The 18,073-nt window shown below is 44.6% G+C and overlaps 1 protein-coding gene across 2 annotated transcripts in view; it reads left to right on the forward strand.

The window, feature by feature from the left end:
• The window catches only part of LOC144141083 (tyrosine-protein phosphatase 10D-like), a 164,009-nt gene that overhangs the window by 58,099 nt on the left and 87,837 nt on the right, over nucleotides 1–18,073 (forward strand). For both annotated transcript variants that reach the window (XM_077672604.1, XM_077672605.1), the window contains exons 7-10: nucleotides 5,305–5,643; nucleotides 8,148–8,459; nucleotides 13,394–13,699; nucleotides 16,337–16,657. In XM_077672604.1, coding sequence (XP_077528730.1) covers nucleotides 5,305–5,643; nucleotides 8,148–8,459; nucleotides 13,394–13,699; nucleotides 16,337–16,657 — 1,278 coding nt within the window. The remainder of the gene's footprint in view (nucleotides 1–5,304; nucleotides 5,644–8,147; nucleotides 8,460–13,393; nucleotides 13,700–16,336; nucleotides 16,658–18,073) is intronic.

Below are 18,073 nucleotides of genomic sequence, written 5' to 3' on the forward strand. Positions count from 1 at the left end.
TCCACTGTGTTCTTGAATACAACCAAAATCTGACGAAAGGGATCCTACGCTTCTCAGGATATAACGAACAAATGCACATCCCCCGCAGGTGACTACACGGTTCAATGCTTTTAGGAACTCGAACTAATGAAAACGATTCAGCGTCATTCCCGTCTTAAAAAGGTATTTCGAGAAACAGACGTTTAAAAAAGGAGCAATTTCAAATCTGTTTCGTCAGAACGCAACGAAGAGTATTGCGCCTCTTCAGAGAAAAAAAAAACGCGGCGTCTAGTTTCGTTTTTACTAAGTGGTAAGAGATGAATTCAGCGCAATAAAAAAGTCCCTGTTTTCAATCAGTGATACTAGATGGCGCCAACAGTGGTGCCGGCACTTGCTTTACGTCTCGTGCGACGTCTCGTGCAGTTAACGTGCTTCCGCGCTATGGAAAGTTTGTCCACCCAATGGTAACAGCGCACCAATACGAGAATCTTTGCCAGGAAATAAATTCGTTTCTCCAAGAACCTCCAGTGTTTTATTGTTATTATTTCCACGGAGACTTTTAGCGCATTGCTAATTTATTGGCGGGCGAACGCTGTGTCTGCCGCAATTGCGATGTCATGCAATGGGTTTGCCCTTCTCACGAAATGCTCTTGACGCTCATGGCGAAAAAAAAGAAACCCTCAGGGGTTTGTAATTCTGAAATCTACACGAAATAGCTAAAACACTCAGAAAAAATGTCCAGGACAGATTTAATTTTAAGATAAGCCATCTTGCTTTACCACACTTGTGAGGGCGCCTTGCATTGTCGTTTGTACTTGAAGGCAATGGAGTTTGTAGGATTTCTTTTCTTCTAGGGTTCGCGAGCCATTCAAAATAATAAAACCTGAAAAATAAAACACAACAAAAATAAATGAAATAAATAACCTGACAAAGTACTTTCGGAATTCAAAATAAAAAAAAATCTTCGGTGTGATATTGGCTAAATACACTACGCTTTCCATTGAACTTGTTCATTCCCTTTTTCCTTCGGGGCCATTGCAAGATAACTGATCGCCATTGTTAAAGCAGCCATGCCAGTCCCGTTACTCCGGCGTGCAGTTTGAGACGGAACCGTAGTTATGGGTAGTCCTAACTCAATGCTAGTCAGAGGCTCGCACGACATCCTTTCCTACCCACCTCCCTCCTCCAAGCAAGAGAATTTGCGTGAGCCGCTTGCCCAACCCCCACCACGCATGCGCCGGTATTGGAAAGAGGTCACATGCAACTGCAACACTTCCGTTCAACCGCTTTACATGCTTTCTTGGTGCCTGGCGGCAAGTCTTAAATAGCGCGTCAAGGAAGATACCCTTTCGCAGTTTCAGCTTTCATTCTGTTACATGTTTCTTTAATGTCATTGCCGAATGCGTTTATTGCTGCAGATGGCACGAAACTGGCCATAACGGTGGTACACGTAGTAAGGTGGCATTCGACTCACAATGCCTAGAGCGGGAAATATCAAAAAATCGTTCAGGCTGCTTTCCAAGTTATCTGATCGGTGTATAGCCACAATATTTTTCTTGGGTTGTTCATGGCTGCGTAATGAATGTGCCAGACGCGTTTTTAACAAAATTTTAAAAGTATTTTTGGTCTTGGAAAAGCTAGAAAAGATTGTAATTTTGGCAGCTTTGACGCGATGAAGCTGCACTTGGGCTGATGCAAGCCGTGTGAAGTGCTACGAAATAATTTAATAAACCGCTCAAGTGTGCCAAAATCTCCACTCATTGCCGTGTTTTGTTTTAACCTTCATTAAAAAGGTGGCTCTGTGGCAATGATGGAACCTTGGGTTCCATCAATGGTCTCTATAGTCCTTGAACTCAGAAGAACAATAACCTTTGCAACTGAGCCACCGCGGCGGGTAAAAAAAGGTGTTGCAATGAGCAGTCGACACACTCTATCCGCGGTAGCACGATTGCAACAGGATCGCAAAGAACCCAGTTTCTGCCCTGGGGACGTTTGTTAAACGGCAGTATTCGCTCGGAGGACGCAGCGAACGACTGCTACAGCCTTCTTGGATGGGCTCCTCTGCTTCTGCGCTATCTCGCTGCGATGTGCTAATTTCGACGATATTTAAACTCGACATAGAAGTCCGATCGCTTGGATATGAAAGAATGTCTCAAAAGGCTTAATTCATGGTCCCGCATGTGGAACTGGCTTCTCAAAATAGTAAAAAAATGTCTGAAAAAACTTCGCGTAAACGGCTTGAAGCTTGCTGACCACTTGCGCTAATAAAAAGAATTCCTTATGAATGAAAGGGGTCATCATAGTGAGAAAAATCTGACACATTGCAAGTGAATTAAACATCTACGTACCCCGCCTCATAAAAAAAGGGCTCACGCGACATCACCCCTTTTTGTGAATTTCTCTCGCGCCCTCACAGGCCACTTCAGAGCCCCGCACTACTCACTCGGCCATTTCTGGACGTGAAGGTAACGCTATTTGCCGTTAAGCAGTGCAACATTTAAAATGCGGTCAGAATCAAAAGCATGAATCATCTCCGGTCTTTTTGATGCATACAGTTCTGACCCGGTAGCATTGTTCTTGAAACGCCCTTTTTACGTGTTTCAAGGCATGAAATGCCACATTAGATTTTTTCTTCGTTAGTAAGCATTCTCCATCGTGCCTTGCTCCCTTCCTACTCCTCCCATGACACCAATGTCCGAAAAATACAGGGCACCCAACAATGCTTAAGCTGCGGCGAGTACCCGGATGTATACCACAGAATTTGTACTTGCGTCCCAAGTCCCCCCTCCCGTCCATACCTCCCGCCACCTTCACAAAGTGCGAGCAGTGGCTGGCTTCCTGAGGCGCTCAAGACCAAAGACAGCTAATTCAACGAGCAGAGTTGGCCCTTATCGCCACACCTGGAGCCCCGGACTAGACGCACCTTCTGTTAATATAGTTACTTCTCTCTCTCCACCGTGCCTGTAGCCGATGTCCTCCATGTGTTCTTAGGGTGATTTTTAACGGGAAGGTTTAGGGAGCTCGGCTCGCGAAAAGCTGTCGACGGGAGGTACGAAAATATTTTGTGTGGCCGATAGGGTGATCACGAATGCCAGTCACATGGGGGAGCGAAAAGGTTTCATCTACCGCAGAGTCTACCGAGTCGTACTGCGATTTTGACGTCACCGTTCCTCGAACGAGAATGCATACCCAGCGCGGGGCCGACGCTTTCGCTCCAGGACAATGTTCGATGGTCGTGGTGACGTCCGCCAGTGCAGAAAACACCTTTGGGTCGCCGTCTTTCACTAGTGGGAATGGCTCATCTATGTCTGCTCTTGCTTGGCTATCATGATCCACCCACAAAAGCGAAGATTAAGCGTCCTACGATTTTTTTGTGGTTCGTGCTGTGACCTTAGAGCATCTGCAAAGAAACGTAGAAATGTACAACGACTGTAAATACATATAATACGCCACCTGTGTAGCAAAACGGTCTGCGAGCTTTCATGCGACTCGAATAACAAACGGTGAGAATTGACTTGAGATATGAGTGCAAATCCGGTGACGTAATTCGTTGTGGTTTATTGTTTGCGCTAATTTACGCGTAAAATGTATCAATGATTTCACATAGAATTAAGCCTGAATTGCGCCACATGCAAATCATTACTAACAATTAGTTCATTGGCTATTAAGTTTTATGAGCACCGGGTATGGTCAGTTAGAGGATCTTGGTTACAGCATGTCAGACCTAGCTCTTCTGCGTGTTTGGCTGTAGCGCCTCCTTGCACAACGAAACAGGCTGTATGCAGGAGGCTGTGCTTCGTTGCTCGCAAGTTGACGTCACTCTGTCATAAACAGAGATAAGAGCGTACGCCCCTTTATACTACGATGGTTGTGCCCATAACCTAACTTTCATATAAATGGATGCTCAAGTGAAGTGATCATTACAAAATTAGCTCGTATCGACCCGCGAAATAGCAGGAAGTGAAACCATGTGCTGTCGTGCGTGTATAGTAGCTAAACGGTAGCGCCAGCTTTGGGGTTGACGAAGTTTTGAATAAGAGAACGTTATTAAAGAGAGATAGCAAATTCTGCGTGCTGGGACTGTTCTGAAACCACGCCAGGCGCACACTTCCCGACGCGTCACGCTAACTGATAACGCTGCTATACTTGCCCGACACGCGTGGGCCAAATCAATATGTAGACATAAAGAACAGCCGCATGAAGGGGGCAATGTACGGAAATCCAGAACCATTGTTATGCACAACGTGTTTACAGCAGAAGCCGAGTAGGCAGAACGTAAACTGAACGTTTGTTAGCAGTTGTTCGCCTGAACGTTTCGTACTGCCGCTTTATTCCGCCCATTTCGGCCCTCGTGAATACAGCGGCATTTTGACACCTGTTTAGATATCGTTTCCACAACAGTCGCTTGAGATCGTATTACGTAATACCAGTTGAGAAGACGGTTGGTGTGCTTCTGTTTTTTGCGCTGATGCTGAGTAAGTTTGATACAGCGGCGGTCACTCTGCCTTCACCATCCAGAATTTGTTCGATACTTCGTGCCCCTTATTGAAAATTATTAATCGTAATAAGGTCCGCAGAGTATGCAATCATGAAACTGATGGATTCCAGCTTTTTTCTCGAAATGTACGGAGTAGGCTGACGTTTTATGAGAGCAATGTGGAGACACTCTGAGTTCACTTTTCCCACAGAGATATGGGAAATTCCTGCGGGTCTGGTGCAACCCCTTTCCGCACACGTATCGTCGAAGGTGAAAACCTGGCCATTAGTTTGTGTTTCGGGTAGTTGGCTGCTTGAATTCGTAAGCCAGATGGCAAGAAATTCAGGCCACTAATCCCAGCAACTCGTTGCACATTTACCGTTTGCAATATAGCCGTCCTATGGGCGAGGTAAACCCTTTGTACAATCGTGCCATTGCGCTCCTGGAATGAGGGATCTTTGACTTGGGGGCACGACCTGTTAGAGTAGAGGAGAGGAAATAGGTGACAATTGTTGCAAGGCCCGCCGAGGTGGCTAAGTGGCTAAGGCGTCGTGCTGATGAGCGCGAGGTTACGGGTTCGACTCTCGGCCGCGGCGGCCCTTTTTCTGAAGTAGGCGAAAAGGAAAAACGCTCGTGTGTACGAGATTTCGGAGCATGTTAAAGATCCCCAGGTGGTCAAAATTAATCTGGAGCCCTCCACTACGGAGCCCTCATCATATGCGTTGCGTCCGCGCATTAAACCCTACAATCAATCGAACATTGTTGTAAAAAAAGATTCTTCAGCGCTACTGTACGATTTTGGCCACAGGTGGAGCTGTCGCCAACTGTTTTTCTTTCTATTTGTGCAGTTCCCGGAAGCATTACCAAGTTTTCCTTTACCGAAGTGACCAATACTAGCATCAAGCTGCTATGGACCCAGCCCGATTTTCTTGGTGGCAACTTGGACCACTACAACGTCACTCATTGTAAAGTGGAGAGGTGCTCTGCACACAACCAGTACGGGCTGTATTCGGTGAGCTTGCAGGCGGACTGCAGAACACAGCCGGTGAATACGACGAGCATTCACCTGACCAACTTGGAGCCGTGGACGTCGTATGAGTTGTCCGTGGCCGCTGTCAGTGAGCTACGGGACGGCACCCACCTTACTGGCAGCGCTGCGGAGCTCTGTGCAGTTACTAAGCAAGGAGGTTGGTGTACCTTCATAACTAACACATTACCATTTTGGCAATAGTAAAATTCATTTGTGCCAACATTTCGTTGTCAAGTCATACTAATGCCTGGTGATAGTTAAAGTATGGGCTTGTCGATATTCTCAACAGTTTCTCCGTCGGGACTTACGTGTCATACAGAACACAAAAACTTGTGATAGTTGCAAAGTAGGCACGTACCCGCCGCGGTGGATTAGTGGCAAAGGCATTGTGCTGCTGAGCCCGTGGATGCGGGTTCGATTTCCGGTCGCGGCGGCCACGCCCGTGTGTTTGAGATTTCGGCGCACGTAAAGATCCTCAGGCGGTTAAAATTTATCCCGAGCCATGTGCTACGGCCCGCGTCATCGCCTGTGTAGCGTCCGCGCAGTAAACCCCACAATCAATCAATCAATCAATCAATCAATCAATCAATCAATCAATCAATCAATCAATCAATCAATCAATCAATCAATCAATCAATCAATCAATCAATCAATCAATCAATCAATCAATCAATCAATCAATCAATCAATCAATTAATCAATCAATCAATCAATCAATAAATCAACCAATCAATCAATCAAGAAAAGTAGGCATTGTTGATACAGATTTAATAATTAAATTGTTGTAGGTCAAAAAGAGTTCAGGGATACCAACCAAAAAGTAAATTTTATTTCACAAGGCCATTTTGTGGATTTGGCAGCAAACGGCAGCTAAGTAGTAACTAAGGGTAATTGCTGCCGGAAGAAATATAAATGAAAATTAAAATTAGTAGAACGCTGCCTTAAACCCTCCTTAGAAGCTCAACGGCCTCTAATAATCTGGAAAAGGCGGTATTCTAACATCATCTTCCGTCTACAATAGCATTTCTACTTACCTACGAATAGGGTCTTGCGCATATTTGTTAACAATTTTTGTTTCATTTAATATTGTTTACGAGAGTACACAGAAGTTGTCCTCACGTTTTACTAAGCTTTTGTTCCGTTATCAACAAAACGAAATCAGAAGCCATTCCCCTCTCTAAAGTTGTGCTACCAGCGGAGATGAGGTGGCAGAAGTTTTAACAAATGTACGGAGTCGTAACGAAAGTTGTGCTGCGACTAGTTCTTCCCTGACGACACCCCATCTCAGTATATGGTTTTGAAATGGGGGAAGCCGCATCCTTTCGGGGCGGAGAGGGGGGCATGGCACCTGCAAGCAGGCAGGTATTGCACAGCCGTCACGTTTGGCAGTCTTCGACGTCCCCGGTGGTCGGAAAGCCGAAATACGCGAGTAAGTTCATTTAGCAGGTTGCTGCGAGCTGAGAAATTGCTCAAGCGGCTGAAACAATACCATGCCAAGTGAACGGTAGATATCAATGCGTGAAAAGTCGGGAGAAATGAATTACATGTTGCAAAATTAGGCTACGAACAGGAGACTCGTGTCGCCTAATTTGGTTTTTGTTTGTCCGATACCCCTCAAATTTTCCAACCTGCATTCCTACGCGCAGCTCTGCTTCTGACCTTGTTGCAACTTGACCTAGCCAACACAATTTAGTGACAACGCAGGCTGTTTGCAATTTGCAGGACTGATTTTGTAGTAACCTTCCTGCAAGGCGTATATTCATACAGACGTTACTGTAAAAAGAGGCTTGTAGCTTATACATAGGTATAGACGTATCTGCAGCTTCGAGAAGTATCTACATTCTTCCGAAACCAAAGGGGTAGTGAATTGCACATTCAATTTACGGGTTTTCGGCAAAACAGACTGCAAGAACGTATTACACTAAAAACAAACAGTAAACCCCATAGTAGGAGCCTGGTAGAACTAACCGCATCCATTGCTTACCCGAGACAACCCTTATCTCTTTCTAGCCAGAGGTTTCTCCAGTGCTTTAGTACGATTCATCATCCCTGTTCCCACAATCGGCCACTTTCTATGTATATTAATTTGGATGCATATTTAGATGAGTGGTTACAACCTCACCTCAGGAATTTCTGCATTTAGTTTGGTTGAAGACCGTGTTGGTTTATATTGCGACGCACACAAAGTTCCTTGTCCGTTCTTTCTTTGTTTATCTATTTTCTTTTCGCTCTTTCATCTCATTTTGTTCACCCCACATCTTACGTAGCATGCTCTCTGGTTACTGCAGCTGTCAACTTCATCTTTCATTAAAGATATCTCCCACTTTAGACCTGTCCCTTCCTGTCTGTCCCAGATCTTTTTCTAATTTGCGATGCCATCCAATAATTTAAATTTAAATTTAATAACTAAATTTACGGGCACTTATTTTAGTTTCCGCGTTCACAAGCGCAGGCGTTGTTGGAGACCAGTACAGTATACAAAAAAGGCGCATGCACGTCTAACTTACTCACACTATAAGTATTGTAGAAGGACATTTCGTGCAAACCACTACACCCATTCTGATTTGCGCGATATTGTGTGCAGCGTCATATTTACCTGAAATTTCATTGTTTGCTAACGACCAACCTTCGCGGCATTTGTCTTTTTTTCGTGGGTTGCAGTGCCTGGCAAGGTAGCTGACATGGCTGTATCAACGACGGCAGATACGCTTCTAGTAAAGTGGAGGCGACCTGAAGCACCACGAGGCGAAATAGCTGGATACAAAATTGTTGCCTGCATCGACAGCGGACGTGAACTCCCTGGGTGTGAAGAGGTTTTTGTTTCTGGAGACAAGAGCACCGTGGAATATGTTTTCCAGAACAGGAAGCCATGGACATCGTACACGGTGACATTGAGTGCTGAAAACCGCGACGAAGATGGTGGTGTGTTAGAAGGGGAAGCCGAAATGAAAACTGTAAAAACTCTTCCAGGAGGTGAGTTCTGAATTGAAATCATGTTAAAACGGATTCCCAAAAGTGCCTTCGGTTTACCTGTGGGAATTGCAAATTTGGAATTCCGGCCATGTAATAAGTCATCATTGGAGTTAACATCAAAATCTATTCTCGATAGGTCGTTCCCAACAAACCGAATTCTAGCCCCTGTGTTTAGTTAGCAACCATTAAAAGGCTAATTTAGAGGCTGAATCCACGGAAATAAGACCTAGTACCTGAGGCACGTTGTTCTACGATGTTCTCGTCTGTCTCGCGCCACGTGACAACAACCTACGTGGCTTTCAGCACAGTCTTGAAATTCTACCTTGAGAAACACTACGCATGGTTTGGCCCGATATCATGGGCTCAAATTTTCCACAAAAGAGCCTTAACTTGTGGTAATCCGAAACCAATATTGAATAAAACGTTCCAAGCTGACCCTTTATGGATTCGGGGGCTGCTGTAATACCTTTAACCGACAATCGACTTGGCGTTGTGATCGCTACTACGTCAATAACTACTATTTTTGCAACACGAATAATGGTACTAGGCGTATGCTTATGTGACACCGGTTATTCGGGCTAGAACTGGCGTCACTTGTCTGAAGGGAAATCGATTAGTACACACAGGCTGCGGATGACTGTGCGCCTACAGTATCGGATTAAAACACGGTGTCGAAAAAACAGCTGAGAAACCGTAGTTCGCATAAAAAACAATGGTGGGTGGTTCTATGTATGAACAAACAAAACGACTGGTCACTTTCACTTCTGAAAATCTACGACTGTCTTAGTTTTTAAAATGAATTCTACCGTGTGAGTAAGAAAGAAAACAAGGAAATATTTCCGCAAGTCGAAGACGTGGCTTTGGCATTTTACCCCTTGCCGGTCACTCCTCAGAACGACCACGTGCTGTATTTTGTATGGGCGTAGGGGAGACATTCAATCTAACAAAGCATTGCCTTTACACTTTTGGCAAATATACCCACGTCTACGTTTCATGTGTGAGTTGGCCGGCTGGGTAAGTGCGGCCACACGTTTTTTCGGTGTTAGCGTTTTGTGTTGCATTGAAACCTAAAAGCCATGATTAGCTCTGTTCAGCCTCACACACCTTATGACAACGCCACAAATCTTGAAAATAAACTCAACAGACCGCAGGACTACCTGCTTCAGAACAGGGAATCGCGGGGCAAGAGGAAATCAAAGTGTTATTCTTATCCGTGCTAAAGGTGCTCAAGCACACAGGTACACAAGCACCCATAGCAACGGCAAGGGGGTTACATACACGTAAAAACGTTTCATGCGTAGAACTTCCAGCTTTAAGCTGTCACAGTCGCAATGTCACGGATGTAATTACGGAAGTGTTCCGGTGATGGAGACGGCCTGGAAAATCGGCGACACATGCGTAATAGAAACAGCGATCTCGGGAAAATATGCACGTAGGGTGACTCATCTATGCCTCCCCCTGACGAATCGGTGTTTAGATAGGAGGCAAACGGCAAGAAGGTTGAAATATTGAGAACGCTTGGGTAAGTTTGAGATTGAAGAATTATCTAGTAGACAGCATTTTTCTTTCTCCTCAAGTATAGCACTACTAACTACGCAGCTTACGTGTTTTCTTGAAATATGTAAACGTAGCCCTAATCAGTGAAAGACAATGGAGCTCTCTTGTTCTCTCCACCAAGTTCGCTTGTGTGCGGTGACGGCCACGTACCACACCACAATCGCAAAGAGCACATTTATTTCAATTTGGTATAAATTTAAAGCGATGAGAAACAAATGATATTTTTGTTTGTGAAACAAGATAGTCGAAGTTTTGTTCATCAAGTGGAACTGTTTAATGTTTCTGCACCATCGATTCACACAAGCTCCACGTGGAAAGCATTTTTCTTTGCTGAAACTGTGCACGCCATGCTTGCTTACAGCGCTTACAACTGCTCGTTTAAAGCGAAACAAATCAGTACGTTCCTTTCTATGGGAGTGGAGGACCATCCGAGCTCTTTGTGGATTTTTGTCGACACAACCTCGCACCCGAACCACGTCGTTGCGGCGGGGAAGCCTTCAGCTAGATTTTAACCCAGTGAAATATTGTGTTTCCCACCTGATGGTATGCGTTGTTTCGACGGGAATCGCGCATACCTTTGACCATTTCGACACGATCTTCCTCGGTGTCGCCTTCCGCCGCGTTCACGCCAATTGCCGTTTATTCTTTCGTTATGAGTAGGCTTTACGGTGCAACACATTGTGTGGGCAAGGCAGCTTACAAAGACTAAGCTTACACAAGCTTTCGTGAAGGCGGTTTCACTTCTGTACAAAAATGCATTTCTTGGAAGGCAGTTTTTCAGGGGTAGTAAAGCCATCTTACAACAGACATTTGAAGCGTTGGATGCACAAATCTGGGCGACCGGAAAGACAGTGTTGCGAAATGCGTTGGAGGGAAGGAACGTGTGTCGGTCAACGCAGAAAAAATGCGGAGGAATGAGGCTATTACAGGTCTGCCATAAGGAAAGGCATAAAAGGGAAGTACAGAGTCCAATTCTTGCGCTACTGATAGGTGTTTCCCACATGCACGCTCATATTGCAAAAAAGAACGGATTTTTCAGCACAAACGTTAGGCATTATACCGGAAAGGAAAGGACGACCAACTTTTCTCAATGCTTGATCCAATAATCTTACTCTGTTAAGTAATCTTCACGCTGAATTCCTTCGGCGCGCACACTTACAGCTATTATACCAATCGTCATCACGATTTCAGGATTTCCGATCGTCATCGCAAATGTAGAAGTAGCCGAAATTTTGACCGTACGCACACCTGATGCTGTTACACTTGGGATTATCAACAAGGGTGTCGAGCAACTTAATGGAGCGGGTTGCTTGAACAAAAAAAAGGCAAAGCGGCTGGTTGAGCTGAAGACTCAACACAGGAGACTGCGCCATCTCGACACTCCAAGCAAAGTTAGGAAGCTACGAACTGCTTCCGAACGTCAATAGGTGTCGCAACGCTCAAACCCATTGTCAGCGTTGCTATCGATCCATGGAAGAACAACTGTTTCAGGAAACGACTGTTGAAACGAACTGCCAGCTGTCTAACTTCGGTTTGCCTAGCAGAAATGGCGGTTTCTTTCCGTCGTTTCATCGAAAGCGGGAAGGTTTAAAATTTCGTCTGCCGGTATCCACATTCTCTGCTTCAAATTTGGCTTCTGGAATCAAAGCTGCGCTACGTACAGTGTTCATGTTCTTTGTCTAGCAGCCTTTAGTGCGCCCTTTATGACTCGTAATCACATCGCGCTCACCATACATTCCAGATTTATGTGGAACCACTACAAAACCATTTAAACCAACCGTTTTCTGCAACATCTATAAATTCCCTAGCTGAAAACACAGCGGAGAAGTCAAGATCACCCTGTGAGCAGTTGTACAGTATGCGTGGCACATGCTATGCAAATTTTGGTAGACCTTAGTGACTATTTGCGATTACACTCACGGTCTTCACCTCTCAGAGACTTTGCAATCTTCGGCTAAGACTAAAAAGAACATGCTCGAGTATGTAGAAATATTCCTTCACCAGTTTCGCATATTAACGAACAGAGACGTTTCCAAATGTCTGTTACTTACACCGTACTTCCGTTCTGTCGAAGTTTCGTCATCTTGCGGCCCCGTAATCACGTCACAAAATCACATGAATCATTGACGTGCACATACAAGTTTAGCGTGGCATCACCTTCGTCGTACTTGTTTTTATTATGTCAAAAAAGGTCGCTTAACAATTACTTCAAAGCATTCACTCCTACGTAACTAACCCCCGTTTCCTACGTCTTCTAACATGAACTGGTGACATGAACTGGTGTCAAATTGTTTTACTCAGACTAACCGTGTAGACATGACATACGTTACACTCACCCGGTCGAATGTACGTACGGTCGCGTGAAGGCTTGTGTGCTATTGTGTAATTACAAATATTTACAAAACAGCACAAGTGTCACTCTAGAGGTTATAGGACAACTTTTTCTTGTGACGATTAAAGGTTGTTCAGGAAAGTGTTTTAGACAAACACATTTTTCTTTTTGGGCTAAAAACATAAAAAAGGGTTCTTCAGGACGGGACAGCGTTCTATCATGGTTCTATCAGTACGCAGTTCTTTGTTTAAAAACGTAAGCAGCAGCTTCTTCAGGTCGGGGCAGCCTTTAAAAATAGAGAGATCTTTATGGCTGAAACATAATAAAAGCTCCTTCAGTTCAGGACGGCGTTTTCGAAAAAAAAAACACAGTTTCTGGGGTAAAACACACAAAAAAGCGTAATTTAATTAGGTCGGGACAACGCTTTACAACAACGTTGTTTGTTGGCTGAAAACATAGCGTCATCAGTTCGGGACCGCGTGTTAAAAAGACACAGTTTGTCGGCTAAAACATGAAAAGATTTTTTCTTCAGGTTGGGACAGCGCTTTAGAAGCATAAATGTTTTGAATAAAAACACAGAAAATAGCTTGTATAGCTACGTTAGTAGGTTAGTAAACTGAGGGGTAATGGCCTGCAACAGGATACAATCACCACTGCTGTGTACCAACTGAAAGCTACGTTTCACCCTTGGTAATGTTTGGATCTGAACGAACTTCAAAACAGCCCTTCAGACGTTTGTGATGCGGCAGTTGACGAGACAAAGACTAAAACTGCAAATATTTCACGCTTAACTAAGGCGGGATAAAATGACTGCGCGGAAAAAGAAACGAAACGGTAAGCGTAAATGTGAACAATGTATTTTCTATGCAGAATGAGAATTGTACGATTTGGACCCCAGATGGCACTTCGAATTTGTGAGAACAAAACCCCAATTCTTCAAGAGCTTTATCATCCGCTAGAAGTTGCCTTGAGTGCAAACCTACAGCTTTGAACGCTGTATACAAAACCGATCGTAAGTTGATTTCCGGTCTGATCGTTCCTACAGCTCCCTCAGAGCCCCTGAACGTGGTTGGGACAGCGGAGCGTGGAAAATTCGTCAATGTCAGCTGGGAGGCGCCCTCAAGCCCTCGGGGACCCTTGGATGGCTACAGCGTCTCCTGGCTCATATTCGACTGGCTGGGGAGGTTGACTGGTCGAGGCTCACGTGTCACGACAGAGCTTAGTGCCTCCATCGCGAACTGGAAGCCGTACTCCAACTACACTTTCTACGTGAAAGCGTTTCATAAGCTACGGGACGGTGGCTCCTTGTATGGCGGCGAGAGCTCGGTGACGATCAGGACGGCTGTGGACGGTAAGCTTTCTGTGTTTTCTTTAATTAAGTACTGGCACCAACGAAATTATAAAAAAAGTCTGAACGTACCTCTTTTCTGCCCTCCCCTCTCTTGGGCGCTTTTAGGAAACTCTTTCCCCCGCCTTAACAGATTCGCATGAAGTCGATTTTTTATGCTGGCTAAACACTCTATTTTCTAATAAATAGCTTCTCTCTCTCTCTCTCTCTCTCTCTCTCTCTCTCTCTCTCTCTCTCTCTCTCTTGCAGATTTAGCAGTCTACGAATATCGGGCTTTTTGAAATTATTTTCCCTGAAGGAATTGCCTGATGTACGGAAATAGGAAGGTGAAGTTCTGTGGTTGCCTGAACTAAGATCTACCCAATTTTGGAATATTTTCACTGTAGGCCTGTGCCCTGCTAACACTTTTAGTACTGTTCACCCCCTCTCACTGAGGCATAAAGAAGTTGCAGTGGCGACAGATTAGGATATCACCAGCCCGGTCGGCCCCGGCAATGAGCCTCATGGAGCACATACAGTAAATTGCATATTTATATCTCCCTGGTGGTGATATAAATATACCACCAATGGGACTGTTGACAACGCAGATTTTCCTGAAATGGTTTGCACGAATTTTACGCTTTGCGTTAGTTTGTTTATGATGATGATGAATATTTTGCGTAGTCCCATTTGGCTATGTTTTCCGAGAATGTACCGAGTATATCTTGCTCGGTATATACGGGCTACTTATCAAAATCAACATTTCGCTCCAGAAACAACATTTCGCCGGAAGCAACGACCCCAATTATGTCCTCTTGTCCGTACGTTCACCTGTACGCAGAAGCAGTTCTTCGTAGTTAAAATGCTTAAAATGCGTCGTCATGGTACCGTGATGCCCGAACTGGTAATTGCAGCCATTTGCGTTTTGCAGACAAAATATTTTACTCGCACTGCGGAATACAGGCACCCATGGTGATTAAAAACGTTAGTGGGTGAACGCAGCTCACCAGCATATAACATGTGCGCGCCCTCCACTTCTTAACAAGCGGGAAGTGTCACCTCCAAGATCAGAAGGAATTATCAGGAAAACTCTAATTAATGATGTTTTAAATAAAGATTTAACTGCTTACCTTTCTCTTTGGTGACACAAATGGTCGTTATATATTTTCCTAATGCACACAAGACGTTACTAACCTTAGGCTTGATTTCCTTTTCGCTATTGAATAGAAACAGAGAGAGAGAGAGAGAGAGAGAGAGAGAGAGAGAGAGAGAGTTTTATTGAAAGGTCGGCCCGAGCCACCCAACTTTGGTCTTCTGCTTCGCGCTTGGGCTAGGGTACCAAAGTCAAACATTTAAAGAAGGCATGGATATAGAGCTTATGAGAAATGACAGTGAAATAATTCTTGGAACTACATACACTCAATGCACGTTTAACATGCAACAGCGCCCGGTAACCGACTGTAACAGTCCACTTTGCCCTACATGGTTGTAGTCCTTATGAAAAGATGAAGAGGAAAAAGAATAATTCGGCCGCAGTGTATGACTGGCCGTGAACAGAGCCTAGAATCCAGAAATGATCGCTAAGATATATCAATACCGCCTTTAAGGAACAATTTTGTCTTCAAGCATCAGCCCAGGTGCAGGAAAGCATTTGTGCCGACAGAGGGTGAGTTTAAAACCATTGCAGTGCTACCTCAAGATCACTTCGCTCACTAGTGAACCTCAGAAAAATACCAAGCAAATATTCAATTGTTTCTTGACAATAACCGGAAAGCATTCCTAGCGTTTATTGCGTCCCATCCATATGCAGCTACTTCAGGGTAAAATATACTCCGATTCGATGTTTTTCTCGCAAAAAAAGCTGTGCTTGTAATTTACTGAATGACTGCTTGAAGACTTGACAGTCGACCGCCAAAGCTGACACGACCAAATATGGGGAAATGTGATACGAAAGGAACTCGAGTTGCGTGCCTATTTTTATTCCAAAGGAATTTTATTGCTTTGCGAACCATAAACCTGGATGGGGCACTCTAAATTGGAAAATAAATATAAGCACAGAAATGTTTACAGTCCATTTAAATGCAAGTTAGGGCAAGCTGCAAAGTCATAGTGAGCTGGTGTCTGGTATCCTTCATTCGAAAACACTTTAAAATCTCTTTAAATTGGGAAAAACTATCATTGAACACATCTCAATCGACCTATAAATTCTGGAACTTGTAAGAAAAGTTAAAGAGCACTGTGATAACGTGGACACAACAAATGAGCGTCGTGCGGAACACTACTATTTTCAAAAGCAAAATACTCTTTGTGTGTTTTGCACTGAGCTAACGTAATGGTAGTATCATCATTATCAGTCTCCTTCTCCTCCGCCCTATCATCATCATAATCATCATCATTATTTCATTCTCGTAAGGTATACGAATTACTCATCCCTGTGCCTAGCGGTTTTTTAGAGGTTTGTGTTTTCCGCGCAGTTTACATCCCTTCCCGAAGCTGAAGTCATGCCACTGGCAAGGTTGAACTCCATAGTTCCGAGTAAAGCTCTGTTGTTGTTAGATAAATATTTCTTACAGAAAAAATACAGGTGTTTCAAATGAAATCAAGAGGGATGTTTCAGAAAAAAATTTCGACATTCATTTCTGTTTACGCATATCGTTTCAGTTCCGGGACCACCAATGCTGCAGTGGGATGTCGGATCGAGGTACGCGGCCGTCTACTTGGGAGACCCTGAATATCCAAATGGGCCAGTAGACGGTTTTTTGTGGTGCTACTGTACGGCGTCGGAGGTTTGCATACAGAACACCAGTCACGGTGCAACTTGTATTGGGAAGGAGCAAACATGCCTTAAGCAGCTCCTGCTGCTGCACAAGCTCCGTCCGTGGACGGAGCATAAGTTCGCTGCACGGGCTTTCAACCTGGACTCGGAAGGACACCAGCTAAAAGGAGCGTACGCCGAAGTGAGCTTCAAGACTGACCCTGCAGGTACTGTGATTGTTTCTAGAATTAATTTGTGCATGACTGGTGAACAATTATTTTGCCTGCTGCCAATAACACAGGCCTAAACAAGTTCTTTACGGGCACATCTTTTAATTTTCCCCTTGTCTTGTTTTCCTGCCGTCGGCCTCTGTGAAACCGAGAGAACGAAGGGGACTCCGCAGACAAACGAGATAGAACGAGCAGGAAAGCAGAGGAGACATATGGCGAAAGTGGGAGGTAGATGAGGCGAGGCCGCTCGAGACATGCTCATAGGCAGTGACGTGCTACAGGATAACGCCAGGGTATTCGCCCCGAGATCGAACACAGTCAGCCCCTGGCGGCGCCGGGACGAACCGCTCCTAGTGTGGATGGCGCTCTCGCGTAGTCTGCTCGTTCACGTTGCGCGCGACGCAAGACTCGGGCTGCGCGCGATAAAACAACCAATATGTGTACTTGTTTGGCAGTAAGTAATGACGTAGCTACCTCTGGTTGCGCATTTCCTCTAGAGACGCGATAATCAGCGGCCGTTGCACTGGTTTAATTCCGCGAAACATCTTCGCCGTGGTGAAACGTGTTATAAACATTGCTTCGACACATTGCACTTTTCTTATTGATGAGTGCAGTCGTCTGCCCTTTCGGGAACGTCAGAGGGTGCTTTGTGGAGGTGGCGTGGTGGTTATATAAAGGGCAAAAGTTTAATACACGAAACGGGTAAGAAGCGACAACACCTGTGCATACCCGTGCATTTGCCACACCCTTGTAAAATTGCGCTGTGTCCACATAGAAAGAAGAAACAAACGAAAACACTTACACTGCACCCGAGCCGTGCGCTATCGCCAATACATTACCGGGGACGCATTGTACACTCGGAAGCGCCTCTGTGATGCAATTCTTCCCGTACCTTTTCGAAAATAAATACCATTTTTGGACAGTCATTTCTTATGACTGTGTTGCTAATTTTACGCAATATATAAAATACATTTCTGTGGAGGCGCAAGAGTGCTTCGGAGGGATTTCTCAGTAAAATTAGGCAGTTGTGAGTTTGCGCCTGTCCTGTGGCATTTCATGTGTCATTTTTATTTATCACATTTGAAATCCCGACATGAATCAGCTTGTCCAGAAATGTGTTTCACTCAGCATAACCAAATGCCTAATACGGTCACCTCTTAATCTCTTAAGGTTAACCTAGGTTCAAAGAGGGAGGAAAAATTCCGTAATATAATGCACGTTGTTGCCCACATGTGTGGAGGGTGTGTGCCGTGACTCGTTGGATTTTTTTATTTTTCCGGCAATGCTCGCTTTCAGTTAAATTCTGAAAACGACGAGCAGCAATTCCTGGACAATACCGGGCAAAAATGGGGTTAATCAGTTTTGAAAATACCGGCGTCTACTCGTTGAAGTTCTGCTTTTTCATCGCTACGG

This window comes from Haemaphysalis longicornis, unplaced genomic scaffold, assembly GCF_048455015.1.
Source record: "Haemaphysalis longicornis isolate Haplotype H1 unplaced genomic scaffold, Haemaphysalis longicornis Haplotype H1 scaffold_6, whole genome shotgun sequence".
In the NCBI taxonomy this organism is placed as follows: domain Eukaryota; kingdom Metazoa; phylum Arthropoda; class Arachnida; order Ixodida; family Ixodidae; genus Haemaphysalis; species Haemaphysalis longicornis.